Genomic DNA, 18,432 nt, shown 5'->3' on the forward strand with positions numbered 1-18,432 from the left:
TTCTGACCCAGATCGGGTTACACATACAAGGTTCCTATAAAGAATATAAGCAGGATAAAATTTTTAGCATAAATTTCTTTTTATGAACTACCCCAGTCCACTTTGTAAACCTACCTAATTTTTTCATATATTGATCTCAAAACCAAAAAACTCACCCTTCTTCTAATATGATCTTAGTATATTATACAGTTAACTCTGTACCTTTGCCTTGTGTTTACTTCCTAGTGGTAACATTACATTGCCACTGCTGCAAAAATTTTTTAGGAAAATCTGGGCGCCTAGGTGGCTCAGCTGGTTAAACGACTGACCCGTGATTTCAACTCAGGTCATGATCTCAGGGCCGTGAGTTAAGAACACCAAGTGAGGCTTGGGGTTCTCTTTCCCTCCTCCTCTGCCCCCGCCCCTCCATGTGTTCCCTCTCTAAAAAACAAATAAATAAATCTTTTTTTTAAAAAAAAGAAAAGATTTGTTAGGAAAATCTGACCCCAACCCCCCAATTTCAACGGAGAGATAACAGATTAAGAAAACGTGGCTTATTCTCTCATGCCTATATTATCTAAGGAAGTTCTTTAAGCTGGTATTCTTTCATTACATTATGTTAATAAATGATACAAACTTAGTATACATTCTACATAGTTTTAAAAAATATTGGTGTAACTTCTATTATCCTGATCTTTTCCCATATCCCAGAGCACTGCTAGCAATGGTGGCCCCTCCCAGGTTGTGCCTATGAACAGCAGACTCCTATGCATGGTTAAAACCTATGTCTCACAGATACTGCTCAACTGCTGCTGCATCTGTATTTCTAGGGAGCAACCTTGGATGGAATCCCTATAACACGGAAGCATCAGGCAAACAGATCCAATAATTTGCTATCCCCCTAGGAGATAACAGTTCTACAGCATCAACTACAACTGCACAAATACAGAAACACAATCTAATATCATAAACCCCTGAGGATAAAAGTATGTCTTACATGGACATGGCTGTTAGGTTCAAGAAAGAATCTAGTGGTAAAAAAGTGAAGATTTTATGAAAAACTCAATGGATAAGAGTAAACTAAGAGGTACAAGTTGATTATATGGCTTCCTGTTTGAGATCAAATATTTTTAAATTAAAACGACCTTACCTCTGGTTCTGTTTTTGCTTCCTCTTTGGGTTGAACCACAGGGCTGACTGGCTTGACTTTGGCTTCAGTCTTGCCCTGTGTGCTCCGGGGCCCACCTCCTGGCCTCGTGGGCGGTGACGTGCTGGCGAGAGGCTTTACTGGAGCTGCAGGCGTGGACGAACAGCGGCTGCTACTCATCTCCATGACGTGCGACGGCGCTATTGGCAACTCGCGCAGATTACTGTTTCTTGGAGCAGTTGGCTGCATTTGCTGCATTGGCCGTTTGGTTACATTCTGAGAAGTTGTATTCTATTACAAGAAGACAGAAATTCAAATTACAATGGGATAAATGGGAGAAAGAACGTTGAAAGGCAAATTATTAGATAACAATATTGTTAAAAATCATTTTAATTAAGAAAGGACTTCTCCTCCTGGGGTGGATAACTTTCCTACGGTGAACACTTTTTTCCATGTGTGAATGTTCCTGCTCTACGGGGCAGCACACATTACCATTAAGGATTAGGACTGGTCAAGGTTATCATACTTGCCTATAGACAGGCTCCTCCTGAATGGAAATTATGCCAGGGGGCTGCAGTTGGTGCCTTAGTATGGGGACTGACATTTGTCACAGAAGTGATAGGGCTCACAAAAGCTTACTGGCACTTTTACTGGGCCCCCTAAATTTAAGGTGGAAGAAAATAAGCAATAAGTCAGTATCCTAAGAAAAACTACATCTTCCAAGAGAAACATGTTCAAAACTTTTATTTGAGAGGAAATTCATAGTCATGTTCATCCCTGGGATTCGTAACAGAGACCCAGCACCTAGAGGAGCTTACAGGTAGGAGGATGGCTGGGAGAGACTGAGCTCTGAGAGCACCAGCTCAATATTTATGGGTGCAAGGCAGGGGATGCAGTCCACCACTATTCAAAGAAAGTGAGGCCTAAGTTACAATGCACCTATCCGTAAGTCCCTCCTCCATTCTTATATCGTGTTAGTCTCAATGTTACTTTAAGAAAGAAAGAGAGGCTGGTATGAGAAAAATTGAAATTAAAAGCAGCTAAGTGATATGCCTGAAGCTCCAGGTCAAAGGGACTCTGTACTAAAGGGAAAACCCAACTAATTCACCTTGGCCAAGCAGAATATCAGCCTCCTTATGGAGTTAATGGACAACGAGGCAATAGTAATGTCTTGTGTTTGTGAAGCAATGCACATTTCCTCATTTCCTTCGATGCAAGATGAGCCTGTGCCCTCACAACTAAATGTACTGTTCATCTCCCACCATTAATTATAGGCTTGCTGAAGGAAGGAAACTGGTCTCCTGTGTTCACTGCTGCACTCCCAGGAACTGGAATGGCGTCTAGCAACAGAGGCTGGTCAATCAATTCTTCCCGAATTCCTTTACTGATTTATTCAGAGCCCAAGGAGATTCAGACAATCCAGCCATCAAACAGGAAGCTACTGGCAAATATTTGCTCAAGTAATGTGTCTACAAATAATACCATCTATCGCAGTAAGAGTATCTAGATATGTATGTGTAAGATGAAGTAAGAGGGTGTCAATGCAGTGTTTCAGGCACAAATGGGACGTACTAATCTCTGTTGTCAAGAAAATATATTTCCTCACCAGTTTTTTAAACATACACACGTTTCAGTACTTCAATCGGGAGTGGAAGATGTTCCAGCTCCGAAGTTCTGGCGGCACATCCTGTGCCCTCCGAGGGCCTCCCCCACCCAGGGAGACATCAAATACCGAGGGACACTCACATGCCTCAGCCCCTGGCGCTGGGGGCACTGCATCCGGCCACTGCTGGGTGGAGGCTGGGCCGCCTGAACATGAGGCCTGAACTGCGGCTGCGACGACATGGGCATGAGTGGTGGGGGTGGCACAGACAGGTGGTGGTGGTGCTGCGGCTGGTGCGGCGGCTGTGGAGGTGGCTGGTGCTGTGGGGGTGGCTGCAGCGGGGGCTGGTGCTGTGGCTGCAGGGGAGGCTGCTGCTGGGGCTGTGGCTGTGGCTGGTGCGGAGGAGGCAGTGGAGGGTGCAGGGGCCCCTTCCATGCCGAGGAGAGAGAAACAGTTTGTGAATGTAGGTACTAGTGATGCTCCCATTTGGCCATCCCCTTGAAAGCCAAACACCAGAACCACACAGGGGCACTAGAATTTCACTTTACATTGGTTGACAGAGGTAGTATGATCTTTAATGCAATAAAAAGCCAAAACTGTTTTCATACACTTTATATTTGCTCTACATCCTCTTAATCCCCAAATTCCAGGAACTTGTTCTAGTAAATGACTAAGGATGCAAACCAACACAATGTCAGGGATGTTGCCTGCATCTTTGGCTTGGATACCGAAGAACTGAAACCAACAAACGTGTCCAAAGAATGGCGGCTGCCATAAAACGTAAAAGTGTGTAGCATTTCTCCCATAATGCGGTGGAAGGTAACTGAGGAACAGGAGATCCTGACCCTGTGTTAACTCGCACAAGAGCAGGGTGCCCAGGGTACTCGGGGCATGGGAAAGCACAAGGATCCAAATGTTGCCGATGACCACTCCCAGATGATGGGATTTCTTAACTTCCTTTTTAAATACTTACCTACACTTGAATAATTCTGCAACGAAGATATATTTGTCATCATTTTTAAAAAAAGAAAAATGAAGGAACATTTTATCCTACTTTAACACCCAAAATAATAATTTTTTTCTTTTTTTAACTTTCAATAGTCTACATGTTTCTAAATAGTTAATTCAAGTATCCCATCATTCTGTATCTTTATAGTAAGCTTACATCTGAGCAGAATCACACAGAGCAAGAACAATCTCATAGACGTTCCAAGTCCCCCCATGAAACGCAACCTAAAGCAGAGGGCACTCAAATCTTTCAAATAACAGAGGAACGGCAACACGGTTCTCCCACGCAAAGAACCTATCTGCAGCTACATTTTACAGGAACATAATCCAACAAAAAAAACTTTTATTTCCATTGGTAAACCTTTCAGGAATCTTGCAATGATATGCAACGTATTATTAAAACACGTCCTACCTTTATTAGCAGTATCACCTTTAAAAAATCTGAAATTTTTTTTCATTTCCCCAAAAAATGACAATCACTTTTTCCATTTCTTCTTTGAAGGGAGAAAAATAGTATTATCAACAAAGTTGTCTTTAGTAAGTAGTATATTTAAAATTAAGCCCTTCTTTAATCTCTACAGTTTAGAAGACTCTAAGGGAAAGAAGAAACTTCATCTTATGAAACAAAGAGCCAGAGCTCCAGGAGCAACCCTCCTCCATGGAGCCCGCCAAGATACATACCTGCAGGTTAGGCTGTGCATGCGTGGGCAGAAAGGGCTGGCCCGGGCCAGGCAGGAAGGGCTGCCGAGGAGGGATGAAAGGCCGCGTGGCCGCTGAGCCAGGCTGGCTGAAGTGCAGGATCCCCACTGGACCCGGCGGCTGGAGGGTGGGCCTGACGGGCCTCTCCCTGGGGAACACAGGCTGCTGTCCCTGCTGATTAAATGCTGGTCCAGGCTGAGTGAATGGTAAGGGACTAGGAGTGGGCACTGGGTGGGTGCTGCTAAGAAGTGTGGGGGGTGGTGGCGGCGGAGGGGGGCTTCTCTGTTCTAGAAAGAGATGGCTTGGGAACCTCGGTTCACCTGAAACTGAGAGATAGGCCACATGAGCCTCTATTGTACACAACACACCAGTCACACAAGAGCAATTTTATGTACCATCCTACTGGGAAAACAAGTTACAAGTGGTGGACAGGATGTGAATGTTTGAAAAGAATGCTACATTTTACAACTTATTTCTAGATTGCTTCATTACTCATTTTGTATGGAGACTGCCTCACAAATTGTATGAGATTTTCACATTGCAGGCACCAACAATGTCCAATTTTAGCACTGAAATGAAAGAAGTGCTCCAGTACAAAAATCTGGCACTCTTAAAAATCTCCTATTAGAAGCTCAATCCCGTTTAAAACATGAATGTGTCAGGAGCCTGGGTAGCTCAGTGGGTGAGCGTCTGCCTTTGGCTCAGGTCATGATACCCGGGGTCCTGGGATCGAGTCCTGCATCAGGCTCCCTGCAGGGAGCCTGCTTCTCCTTGTGCTTCTGTCTCTGCTTCTGTCTCATGAATAAATAAAATATTAAAAAATAAAATAAAGTAAAGTAAAAAAATAAAATAAAATAAAATAACATAAAATAAAATAAAATAATAAAATAAAATGAAATAAAAATGAACATCTCTAGGCACATCACCCAATACGACTTTGCCCCATGAGTCTGCAAGGTCCTTTACCTCCTAAAAAGAAAGGGTCTCGCTCCTGTGGCGGGGGTGGGGCTCTCCACTGGTCCTGGAGAGGGAGTCGTGGAGGCTGGCTGAAATTACTGGGGACAGGCCCAGGTGTATGCTGCGGGAACTCTGGAGGGCCCTGCAGAACAACCAGAAAACAGGATGAGAGGCAGAAAAAGTCTGCTTTTTCCAGAAGTGGATACATATATGGTTCCCACCTGAAAACATCAGTAACTGTCTCCCTTGGCCACTCCCCTCACCAATATAATTAGAGGTTGTTACAAAGTAAGTGATCTTGCCATAATCAAACATCCAAATGCAGCATCGCAACAGTAATTCCATGTTCTCCTATCACTACAGTACAAGATGATATTATTTTTAAGCTTACTGAAATCCATGCACTTACTGACCGTTCTTGCCCATTAATCCAAGAGGCTAAATGTCTACATTCAGTGTCCCTGGCACTGATCTTCTCCAACATGCTATAATTTGCTACCTTTTTAACACAACCATTAGCTTCAACTATGAAGCTGCTTTATTTCTTAAAGAAGAAAAAGAAATTGAATGTGTACCATAAACATCAGTAAGCTCTGACGAAACAGGACAATGTGAAATGCTTAAGAGACCATACTGCTACAAAAGAAATGTTTTAGTCAGATTTTACTGGATAAGACATTTTGAACTCTTACAGATTAATTCTTCCAATAAAACTCTAGAGACAAACGAAATTAAGTCATTTTTTCAGTTGGCCTTTTAAGGATTCATAAAGATCTTTACACACTGCATTTGCCTTTTGTTTTTCAGTGAGGCATTTAAAGAAAGCCTCACCATTTTTTTCACTTCTCCAGAAAGAATTAATTATACAGATACCAAAATAACATTCATTTAAAAACATCTTCTTTAAAACTCAGTATTTCTCAACTTTTAAAAATCACACTTTCTCAATAAAACTTGAAATTCTAACTCCTTTTCTGCCACTTTATTACTAATATACTTAGTTACTCTAAATGTGACAACATCTTACAACACTGAAAATGGTTTTGCAAACTACGTTTACTTTTATTCTCTTTTTAAAAGCCTGTTCTACCTGTGGCACTGTAAGAACAATGCACAGTAAATGGAATAGCACCCATGAAAACCTCCAGAAAAGCCCACTGGGTGTAGAAGTGGCCCATCAGCAAGCGGACTACTGCTACTGGGAGAGTCCAAGGGAACTGTCCTGGAGAACCTTGAGATCCAAGCCAACTTTTGGGAACACTGGGTCTGGCCTGTCCATGTTCTGAGAATCACGAAATAAGCTTAAAAATCAAGTCATAAAACCTGGGCTAGTGTGGGAGTGACCTGCAAGGAAATCTGTGGATCTGCCTGTGTGCTGGGCATGGGGCTGTAATGCGATGGGCGTGGAGAAGACGACTCAGGAAATGGCCTGGTGAAGTGCTGAGTCTGGAACTACCTGGGTAGGTTACCTGGTTGGATTCAATGCCAATTCTCTTGCTTCTCTGGCTGGTCGTTTTTGGGTTTTTTGGGTTTTTTTTTTAAGATTTTATTTACTTATTCATGAGAGGCAAAGACATAAGGCAGAGGGAGAAGCAGGTTTCATGCAAGGAACCTAATACGGGACTCGATCCCGGGACTCCAGAATCACTCCCTGAGCCAAAGGCAGATGCCGAACCACTGAGCAACCCAGGTGTCCCTCTCTGGCTTGTCTTGCAGCCCATGGGAAACCAGGCCAGGAGGCCAGAGACCTGAGCCAAAGCCCAGGGCAGGGCCTGAACCAGTTTTTGGCAACCACAGCAGGAGACACCTCTTCTACTTTCCAGAGATGCTTAGCCTCTACATATGTGAGCCAATGCTCCGGACACAATCCCTACTATACGGTGACTAAGGAATGCAGTGATTTGTCCAAAATTTAAATAAACAATGTTGACAAAGCCAACATGAGCCAGTCGAGTATTGATACTGTTTGAGCACCCACTTCAGGAATAAGGACCAGCAGGCACTGTGGCCCCTAGACCCATGAGTCCCTGGGTACAATGGCCACCTTTGTTACCCATGACTCACATACTACACACCAAGCTCTGTGCAGAGCTCTGACCACTGGAGTTCATGAATGCACAGCACAGCAAGAGCAAGAATCCCATTTCACAGCCCAGAAAATGGAAACTCAGGATATTGAATAATTTGCCAAACTACTGAGCCAACCAGGCACCCCTGGTTTCAATAATAAAGAAAAAACAAGTTAAAAGCTCCCAAAGGGTTCATTTTATTCATGACATGAAAATGAAGCAGGGAGTTTCAACCCATATGATATAAATCTTAACAAAATAATAAATTTGGGGATCTTAAAAACCAGATTTTCTCTTGACTTAATTATGAAAACAACAGCCTACAGCCAACTCAGAATTGTGAATTCTGGAAACCATCACGTCATATACAAATTTCTATATTTCCTAACTCATCCTTCCCTGTGGAAAACGCTCACTCTATGCCCCATCTCAGTCAAAATACAAAATCTCTACAGAGAAGGGCTTCTGTAAGTCCTCGGTACAGATGCTCCATTTTCTCCTGTCCTACCTGACTCTTGCCAGCTCCCCGTCTTGCCAACTCACAATTTCAGGAGACTTGCCCGCACATCCCTCTCGTCTACAGACCACTGAGGGCTGCTGGATGAAGCTGAATTTAATTTCAGGTGGCCTATCACATCTGTGTCCCTCGGTGGCTTCTCACCTGTTCCTGCTCAGGTGCTCCTGTGGCCCAGGGTACTCAGTCATCTCTGAGCATCTCCTGGCCCCTCCACCGTCACAACGCTGCCCCTCTACTGCTCCTCTCCCACCCAGTGCTTCCCGCTCTGGGCTGCCAGGACTCCTGGTCCTGTCCCCCTGCAGCGCCCTGCATCCCGTTGTCCTACCTGCTTTCATTCCCCTCCATCGACATACCACATTCTACCTTGCTGCTCATTTTCACTCTATTATTACATTTGGTCAGATTTTTCATTAAAAAAATAGGGACAGGGTGCTAAATTATAACTGGGGTTCAAAGTATCACACTGCTGATTTGATGACAAGCTCTCCCCTGAGTTTGTCAGCTGGAGATTCTAAGCAGAAAAGCACGGACAAGGGGAGACTGTGTCAGAAAGGAGGATGGACAGAATAAAACATCCCTCCTGAGAGAGAGGGGAGGCTGCTAGGGTTATTTCCACTGAGCCCTTAACCCCTCTTCTGAAAGTGGCAGCACTCAGCGTGAGAAGCTCTTAGGAACCTGCAACAGTCTCGTGCATTCCAACAAAGGGGAAAGCAAAATGTCCCAGCTGCTCCACAGGCCGCTCCACAACATCGCTCTCTCCCCCATCCCTGGCAAGCCCCGCTTGCACTCCTTGCCTGGGGAGCGGGGCAGGATCCAGTCTGTGCAGCTTCTCCGTCCATGTCACCCGCGCCTCGGATCGGAGGCACGAGTCAGCTCCAGGGAATTGCCTCTAGACCTGGCACTCCTCCATGGGGCTGCACAGAGGCCAGGACCAGTAGTGGCTGTCACCTCCCGTCCCTACTCCACTTCAAAGTACAAGAAGTGAGAAGCTTTGGAAAGAGGCTCCTGACTTTTCTATAGTGACTAAAAACCACAGTTTTCTGCACGATTTGGTATGTGAAGGCCCGAAGCTTCCTGCCAGCTTTCTTACCAGGCTCCCACCACACGGGGCTTATGAGAACTGGAGGATACTCTGTTTTCTTCTGAAATCTGTCACAAGCAATCCATGCAACGAGTGCGTTTTACTGCCCCCGACCCTCCCCTGCCGTTGAAGCCCCAGCAGGCTGGTCACGGGGCTGCTACAACAGGGCTTTTGCAGCCTTCGTGTTCTCTTTCCATTACAGAGTTAATTTCAAGTTCTCCCAAAGATAGGTTTTCTCATTATAGATAAGGCAAAATGTAACTGGAAAAGTAGACCAGCTTCCCTTCCATTATGAGTAGAAGGTCTGCTAAATTTTGATTTTGACTTTGCCATAGGTCGAGATCAGGGGAAGTATTCTCAACCCCCTTCACCCATTTCTAGAAAGAAGCAGTTGCTGAATTACAAGAATGAACTCAAAGAAAAACTGATGTGGTTAGTTTTCAATAAAAATTCCATGCTGCCAGAGAACTAGGTACATTCCTGGGAGATTATTTTAAATATTCGTAACTTCTAAAGACATTTTTTGTATTAAACTGAAAGTATACTGGGATCATAAATTCCCTCTGGAATTCTAGTATTGTGATTTACATCTCTTCCCAGACCTTCTCTCCTTTTACTAATTATCTACATGCGGTCTAACTGCATATAGACATAAGCACTCAAATGTTAGCAACGTGGAACAAAAGCCCCCTAATCCTTTCTTCATCAGTCATATTTTGCCGGAACTTTAGTCTTCCAGCTGGTCCTCTCTCCGAAAGGCACTGGCTAGGTAGAGGCTGAGAGAGCGAGCGGAAGGCAGTGCCAGCCCTCCCTTCACCTAGCACAGCCCCAAGCACGTGACCGACCCCTCTGGGCCTCCATGTTCTCATCTGTAAAAGGTAGGGATACTGACGGTACCTGTTTCTCATGGGAGAAGATGAAAGAACACATTCAAAATACTTACAACAGTACCTAGCAAATAACAAAAGTTCAGTGTTTGCCATTAGTGTCATTTGTACATGACACTTTTTGTAGATAGCATTCCATACTGTAAACCTAACACAGAGCTACTGACAAGTGACATGTCTCCTTATACACTGCAAGACGGATCAGCACAGACCCCCTTCCTGCATTCTCACTCCTGAATCACAGAAGGAGGCCTTCACAGATGAGGCATCCAAACATCTTGCAATTCCACCCCTTGTTGCAAATCCACTCCCACTCCTCTCTCCCCTTCAACTGACAGGTCCGTGAGGGGTGACACCATGGTCTGTTTTATTCACCAATATATTTTCATGCTCTTCACAGGGTGTGATATGCAGATGTTTACAAATATTTAATAAATGAATAAACTGCTTATTTCTAACAGCAAAGAAATCCCAACCCCATATTCCAATATAAATACCCCAAATTCCACAGATGGCTAAGTGCTCTAGAAAGGATGTTAAGGGAGGCTGGAATGGACCATCCTGGACACTGGGCAATAAGGCCTGCAGGTTCTTGGGCTGCGCAGACTCAGAACATAGACAGTGCACCAGAACCAAAGAGAAGCCAACATCAACAGAATCTAGTTACCTGACTTAACTCTAGGATAGAAATCATTTTAACTTGCACTGTCATGATGTAAAATAATTAGAGGGAAAGTGATATGAATATGGACTCTTCTCCACCCTGCAACCATCCCCCTAATTTTAGAGAATAGAAAATGAAGAATGAGGGGCACCTGGGTGCCTCAGTAGTTGAGCGTCTGCCTTCGGCTCAGGCTGTAATCCTGGGATCCTGGGATCAAGTCCCACATCGGACTCCCCCAAAGGAGCCTGCTTCTTCCTCTGCCTCTCTCTCAAATAAATAAATAAATCTTAAAAGAAAGGGGAAAAAAAAAAGATGAAGAATGAAAATTAGATAGATGATCTGTAGGCTACCTTTCCAACACTGCTATTAAGGAGCACAGCCCAGGCCAGTTTTCTTCTGGGCTGTAGACTGAACTTAAGAATTGTACACCTATAAGATGCAGGACACTCAGAAACCAGAGAAGAACCAAAGTAAAATGGGGACACACACACACACACACACACACACACACACACACATGCTCATTTTATTCAAATGGTAGAATTTAGCAATAATCGTGCACCAGACATATGATAACACAGCATTTTCACAGGGTCAATCCTAAAAGTAAATTCGATCAAGTTAGAACTATACTCCTTAAGCCAGAAAATGCTCAAGAAAAAGTAAAACACGGTAGGAGCAAGTCTGCATAATGGCAAACTTGATCATACTATCCTAACAGCATGATAAATATAGATTAAATACATAAAATACAAAGTCATTTATAAAATATAAACAGCATAAGCCAAAAAAGTATACAATATAAAAACAAATGTCATTTTTTAGAACTGAGGCAAATCTGGATAGACCTTATCCCAATCTGTGCAAGTTCAAAGATAAGTTAAGAAAAAGTAATTATCTCATTAATGTTGCAGGACTGTGGATGCTCATGAAATGTAAATCCATATTTATGTTGCTTTTTGGCTATAAATAAAAATTAGCCACTTTCTTACCCAATGTGGACACAGACCCCTGATGCTCAGTGCATCTGTGCCCACATCTTCCTGCAACCAGGCTACATTTCTTAGCTGGTCCTGCAAGGCAATGTTGCTGGCCGAGTGACCACAGTTCAGCCAACAGCACATGAGCAGAAGTGATGCTGGCCAATCCCAGACCTGGCCAGCTACAAACTCCCAGGAGTGACCCTCACCCTTTCCCCACCAGATAAGTAAGCACAGAGGCCTGTGGGGCCCAGAGGGCAAAATGAGTGAGAAGTACAACTCTGCGGCACTGAGCCACTGAAGGCTCAAGGTTTCTGTCAGTCCCTCTACTCCAGCTGGTCCTCCTGTGCTAGACACTCTGGGGCCATGGCCAGTTCCCCTTTACGTGCAAGTGCCGCATGCCCCAGCTGTTGCCAATGCTGCTCCTCCAAGGCCTGCCTGACCTGGTCCCTTGCCCACTGCCCCGGGGTGGACAACTCTGAGGAAGGGCATATATTCCACAGAGCCCTCACCCCACCCCTACCCCGAGAATCAGGCCAGGGCCAGAGACTTTGACCTGAAACTACATCATAGCCTAGTTCTACCCTCTTCCCATCTTGCATCCCCAGCACCTTTCCCTAATCCTGTGCCCCCAAATACCCCATCTTGGGCTCTGCTCCTGCTGACCCAAAGCTGCAGCCCACCGTACTGCTGCTGCTAGCTAACTCTGCAGGGGGCTCCTCTGCTATCTCCTTCAATCCTTAGAACGCCCTATGAGGTAGGAATTTTCTGCTCACAGAATCTTCTGAGCATTTAAATATCTCACACCCATTACTGGGCTAGAGTGTGGCAGAGCCTGGCCTTGCTACCGGGCCAGCTATCTCCATGGCACACACACTCACCCACTGTGCTTGTTATGAGCACTTATTCCATGTTCTGTCTCACTGTTTCATTATCACATATGCACACATAATTCTGTGACAGTATGTGAATACTGCAGTCAAGAATATCAATAAATACTAAATCAAGTCTATGGTCAGACAGCCATGAAAATTCCACGACTGGCCTGAATAGCAAGAGAAATTAGCAGTTCTTATCTGATCAACCTATGAGAAACTGATAAAGGAGGCAGAACCAGAGATGTTATCTATAATTTAAAAGAAAGGGGCTGACTCAAGTTGAGTCAACAAGGAAATTTCTGGCTTTGGTAGTTTGTCCAATAGAATTAAAAATGGAAAAAAAGGGGCTTTGTTGGTGTTAACCTTGAAACCACAGGTTGACACTAGTCAAGTGGAGGGCAGCAAGCAGCAGGTAGGACACCGGCCCAACAACGCTGGCACTGGGGAAGAGCGTTTTACTGGTACCTGCATCAAATTCACCGGAAAGAAGCCCATTTCCAAGATGCCCAATGCCTGCATAAGGGCCAGGGAGTAAGAAGATTAAAGAGTGGGGGGCAGACAACACAAGATATTATTCAGAAAAAGTCAATGGGTGATACACAAAATGAAGTAGAGTAGCAAAGGTTACTTCTCTGGAGATATCAGACCACAGTGGACACAGGGGAGAAACCACCTGGGGAAGACACACACAGGCCCCTTGTTGCCTCCATCTGCCTCAGTGGATAACAGACCCTGAGAATTTGAACACTTAATGAATTTTAAAACTTTTAAGCTTTAAGATCCTAAGAGCTTCTTATTGACTATCATCAGTACTGCCTTTTGAAATAGAAATTTACTAACCAGGAGGCACCATGAAGTTCACAGTGCCCATTTCCTCACTGGTCTCTATTTCATTTTGAACACACACATCACTTTCTTTTTCTGTATTTACATAAATTCAGTTTTGGCTGTTAAGTCTTAGTTACATGGAAAAGACGGTTAAGGGGATCCCTGGGTGGCGCAGCGGTTTAGCGCCTGCCTTTGGCCCAGGGAGCGATCCTGGAGACCCGGGATCGAATCCCACATCAGGCTCCCGGTGCATGGAGCCTGCTTCTCCCTCTGCCTGTGTCTCTGCCTCTCTCTCTCTCTGTGTGACTATCATAAAAAAAAAAAAAAAAAAAAAAAAAGGAAAAGACGGTTAACTGCTTACCCTGTATAAATTCTCACTTCTTCCCAAGTAACACAAGGGCAGCACAAGAAGGCCCTGTGCCCGGGTTCTGTTCACAAGATGCAGATGGCATTGTGGGCTGGAGGCTCTAGGGAGCCTCCTCAGGGCTGCCTCAGCTCGCATGCACCTTTTGTCCCCAACCTTCCTCCTCTTTTGGCCTGGAATCTGGGTAGAAAAGTATATGGGTGCCTGTCGCATCACAGAACTGCTATCCCAAGCCAGATATTTCTTGTTTTTAGGAAAAAATAAGACACTTGGTGCAGGTCACTTTTAACTGGGTTTTCTGTCACAAGAAGCCTGATTTACAGCCTGAGCAAAACAAGCACAACTCCGTATCTTTCACAAACATGGTGTCAAGAAAGAAGCAAAACAAACAACTTTTCCTTTAAGGGATGAAGAAATTCAGGTTTAGAGTTAAAAGTGGATCAGTCCAAGTTACACTGTCCACACATGACTCAGGACACAGACATCCGTTTTTTGGATTCTTGCTTTATGAAGTGTTCTTTCTGCTGTCATACCTTGCTTCTGCTATGACCAATATGTCTTCAAGTAATGCTGAATAAGCCATGGTTCCAGTCTGCCACTAAGCACCGCGGAGTCTCTCCCAACGTGAGCATACGTTTAAGAACTTCTATCATTTCACGGGTATAAAAGATAATAAATTATCAATTCCCTCTACCAAATGCAGAATTATTTTAAGACTGTTAGCGAGCTGTGAATACTCACTTAACAGAACTTTCAGTACTTATTCTTCTGCATTTTGAAAGAAAAGGCTACCTTAATCCTTTTGATTAATTGCTCTATTTTGCTTTTCTTTATAACCCTTTAAGAGTCTAAGGTAAAAACTTATCATTCTTTCTCATATAATTCTTACACAAACTGCACTCTTACTTGTTCTGCATCTCTTGTTAATTACATGATACTATCTGCATTAATCCTACTCAGGAAGAAATGACAACTTCAACCAAAAAAAAAAAAAAAAAAAAAAGAGGATACTGCATAAATTGCTTAGCCCAAAGTTAATCGTATAATGAGGAGAATAAAGAGGCTCTAACAGCTACTGTAGGATTTATCAGCTTCCCTAACAGGGTCACTTGGTATATTTTAATAAGACTAATTAAATACCTTAACAATGTCACTGAAACTTCATGAATCTTTCAACGAATTACAACCTCCCTTTACAGCATGTTTTCATTTACTAATCTCACTTAAAATGCAAAGAACTATATAAGAGACCAACAGACACTTACGAACGCCTCTCAGTTAATTCTGATTAAATGTGGGTTAAATGCGAAGAATAAAGACCACTAGTGACCCATGACATAATTAAAATTATACCCTTCTATCACAGCATTAATCCTCTTATTTCAGTATTTTCATAGATCTTTTTTCTTTCAGATTATGCCTTAATACCTACATTTATTCCCTAAAAGGTACTTCTGTATTGAGAGATGCTTTCTGAACATTTTGATGAAGCACATACTGTGGTGCTTAGCCCGTGGAGGGTATATAGTGGGGGGCAGACCCCACATGGACTTAAATATTAGGAAGATTATATAATTGGCTCAAGGAGTGAAACCAGAGCATATAGTACACATTATAACATCTTTAACTCAGTACAAAACACTGCTTTTCTTGAACATACTAAACACTATTTATCTTCATAAAATGTAAAGCCCTTGATCCCTGCACCTCACCCCTCCCATTCCCCTCCCCAAACAATCCCAGCCATGCACAGTCTGGCCTTCCCACAGCAAGCCCGTGTATGTGAGCACTCAGTGACAGCTGCAATCTTCAGTACTGTTAGGATGCACTTGCCAGTTTTACTGATGTGCGTGTTAATATTTTGAGAGAAGGAGAGGGACACCAAGACTAAGCGCCCCAGACTGCCCTTGCTGCAACCCCACCTCCAGCACCCAGTCACGTGAACCTGAGCCACTGAATCTTTCCAAGACTCAGTTTCCCCATCTGTAAACTGAAGAAACTGTGACTTTCACATAGCTGTTGATAACAAGCTCTGAACAAACTCTGGGACACAGTGAGCACTCGGTAATTATTTCATTTCACAATGATCTTCAAAAGCACATGTATCTCCTCACTCAAAAAGGACGAGATTCAAAGCAGTGCAGCAGCAGCTCTACTCGAGAGCACAGTCTGTTTAAAAATTCTCATCTGTGAATATAACCACTGCATGACCCACAATCCCCATTCCCAGCTATTTATTGACAACCACATTCACACAGAAAATGATGCACACTTTTATTTATAAGAGCCAAAGAAGAAATAATCCAAACATACAAATGGTGAATGGATAAACAGACTATGGTAGTACATCCATATGGTAGAGTAATAACTTACCAACTAAAAGAGGAAAAGTTTGGACCTGTTGTACAGGTCCAACAAATGGATGAAAGGCTCTCGGGAGCATTGTGCCAAGGGAAAGAAGCCAGACCCAAACCAAACATGCCAGAGGAGTCCACTCAGGACTTGATCACCACTGCCAAGGGATGGGGTGGGGAGAAGAGTGCCCATAGAAGGGCAGCCCGAGGAAGCCCCCTGGGAGACAGGATTGCTCACAACATTGCAATTGTGTTGATTACACAATTATGCGCCCTTGTATAGTTTCACAGGCTTACACATCACAAGGACTAAACTGTAAAAAGATTTTTTAAGTTTCTAATCTTTTGGGAAAAGTGCTTTCCTGTCCTTTATAATAAAATAGGGCCTCTTTCAAAATTTATCTTAAAAATTCATTTTAATAGAAATATACAGGTCTTCAGAGACTCCAAAGAAAATAAGTATGTAAGATAAAAACTGGTGTGCTTTGCAGGACACATCAGTAAAAACAGTCCATAAAGATTTTCTTGGCATATACAGGAGGTTCTGAGAATTTGAAAATCTGTATTATCGTCAACACTGCATTGGCTGGATTATTACATTAGAGAGGGGCAAACTGCACTCAAGAGTTTTAGTCACTATTTAGGAAAGGATGCATGAAAGGTTTTCATTTCAACATAATAGTTTCACTGAGCCAGAGACTCAACATGACAGTTTAGCACACATTTTTAGAAAGTACCTTTTATAATGTGGCCTACTGGCTCACTTACTGTACAAGAAACCTACTTCATATGATTTCATAAGTACTCCCAGGGCTCAGAGTTATCTGTGTGGATGCCCACCATCCACAGCTGGTAGCTGATCTCTACCCAGCACACACAATGTATGCTGGCAGGACGGCAAGTCAAGTCAACAGGGTGCTGAATCTCATAACCACCATACTTAATAGCTGTTACCATAGTGTTTAGCTGTTCCTGTTACTGCTGCAGATGGGAATTCACTGATATGATTAAATTTGATGGTATGATAATATATGGTAATCATGATTAATCAGAAACCCACTAGCAAATGGAGGATGTTGGGTATTATGTCACCTGCATTTTAAACTGCATTCTCTCCCTGCAAGCCTGACAATGTTTGACAGCTGGAAGGCTCTCATCCCACACTCGCCTGCTACTACTCATAGATCTGATAAGAGAAAATGCCCATCATTCCTTCCCGATCCTAAGTGCTAATAATTACAAGGCATTGCAGCAAGTTGTAAAAACAGGTTCAAAAGAAAGACTGGAATAAAGTCTAGATTCACATCTGCAAGAGCTCTAATCAGAAAGAAATGGAATTTGAGGCAGCAGTCTCATCAAACATGATTTGCATGAAATGCCATATAAAACACATCCAGGATGTGTCAATCACCACCACCTGATACCATATACCCGTTGCAAGGGAAAAGAATGGACTCAGACCTACCTGTGAGGTACTGTAACTACACAGTACACACAAATGGAAATTTTATTGGGTCAACCTAAATAATAAGGTAATTGCTAAGAAGATTAAACTTCTTAGTAGTCTTTTTAAATGTAATTTTTACTTTTAATTTCAACAAAAATCACTGAAAAATTACTCAGCAGCCAAAGTACTTGGCACTTAACTGGCTACCCTGAAATACCAGCATTTATCCAATACACCAATTCAAAATCAATGACTGAGCACGTTTTAAAGTACCCTACACGTCAAGAATCTTTACAACATGAGTTACTTAGGATTTACCCATATGCTTAAAAACAGCAATTGCACTGACACCTGAAACAAATTAGTTTAACAAAATCTCAAAGCAACACTTTAAAAATATTAACCAACATTTCAGTGTTACTTTAAATGAACAAACTTAAAAAAAAAAAAACAACTAACACCTCTTTGAGGATAAATACATAACTGGAAAATATAGCTACAGATAAAGACAAGACTTCAAACTTTACATCAGTGACGAAAACATCAGGGACAGCTTTTGTGGGGAAAAAGGGAAAGCTATCAGACTAACATGTAAAACAAAGAGTATCTGGAAATGAAAACAGAATTCAGACAGACACAAAGACAGCAAGTCACTTGCAGAAAGGTAAAGGAGCCTCCCAAGCCCACTCCCCCACAAAATCAAAACAACAAAGAAAACCACAACTGTTCTGTGAACTACATCCAAAGGTCTCAAAAGGAGTGGAAATGCTTCATGAGATCATAAGAGATGGCAGGCCATAGATGGTGAGACTGGACGGAGCGCACACAGAGGGCACCTGTAACTTCCTGAGCCCATCGGCTCCCATGGGGTTCACTGTTCAGAGAGCAGAGCCATAGTTTACATTTGGCAGAGTAGAATTGCAATATAAAAAGGAGTATGAAAAGAATTCATTCTCTGGTAACACTATCA

The 18,432-nt window shown here is 43.1% G+C and overlaps 1 protein-coding gene across 3 annotated transcripts in view; it reads right to left on the minus strand.

Moving 5' to 3' along the window:
• The window catches only part of RBM33 (RNA binding motif protein 33), a 138,804-nt gene that overhangs the window by 38,605 nt on the left and 81,767 nt on the right, over positions 1-18,432 (minus strand). For all 3 annotated transcript variants that reach the window (XM_041753776.1, XM_041753775.1, XM_041753774.1), the window contains 4 exons: positions 5,403-5,535; positions 4,419-4,762; positions 2,873-3,157; positions 1,130-1,417 (listed from right to left, as the gene is read on the minus strand). In XM_041753776.1, the coding sequence (XP_041609710.1) occupies positions 1,130-1,417; positions 2,873-3,157; positions 4,419-4,762; positions 5,403-5,535 (1,050 nt within the window). The remainder of the gene's footprint in view (positions 1-1,129; positions 1,418-2,872; positions 3,158-4,418; positions 4,763-5,402; positions 5,536-18,432) is intronic.

Source organism: Vulpes lagopus, chromosome 4, assembly GCF_018345385.1.
Source record: "Vulpes lagopus strain Blue_001 chromosome 4, ASM1834538v1, whole genome shotgun sequence".
Lineage (NCBI taxonomy): Eukaryota > Metazoa > Chordata > Mammalia > Carnivora > Canidae > Vulpes > Vulpes lagopus.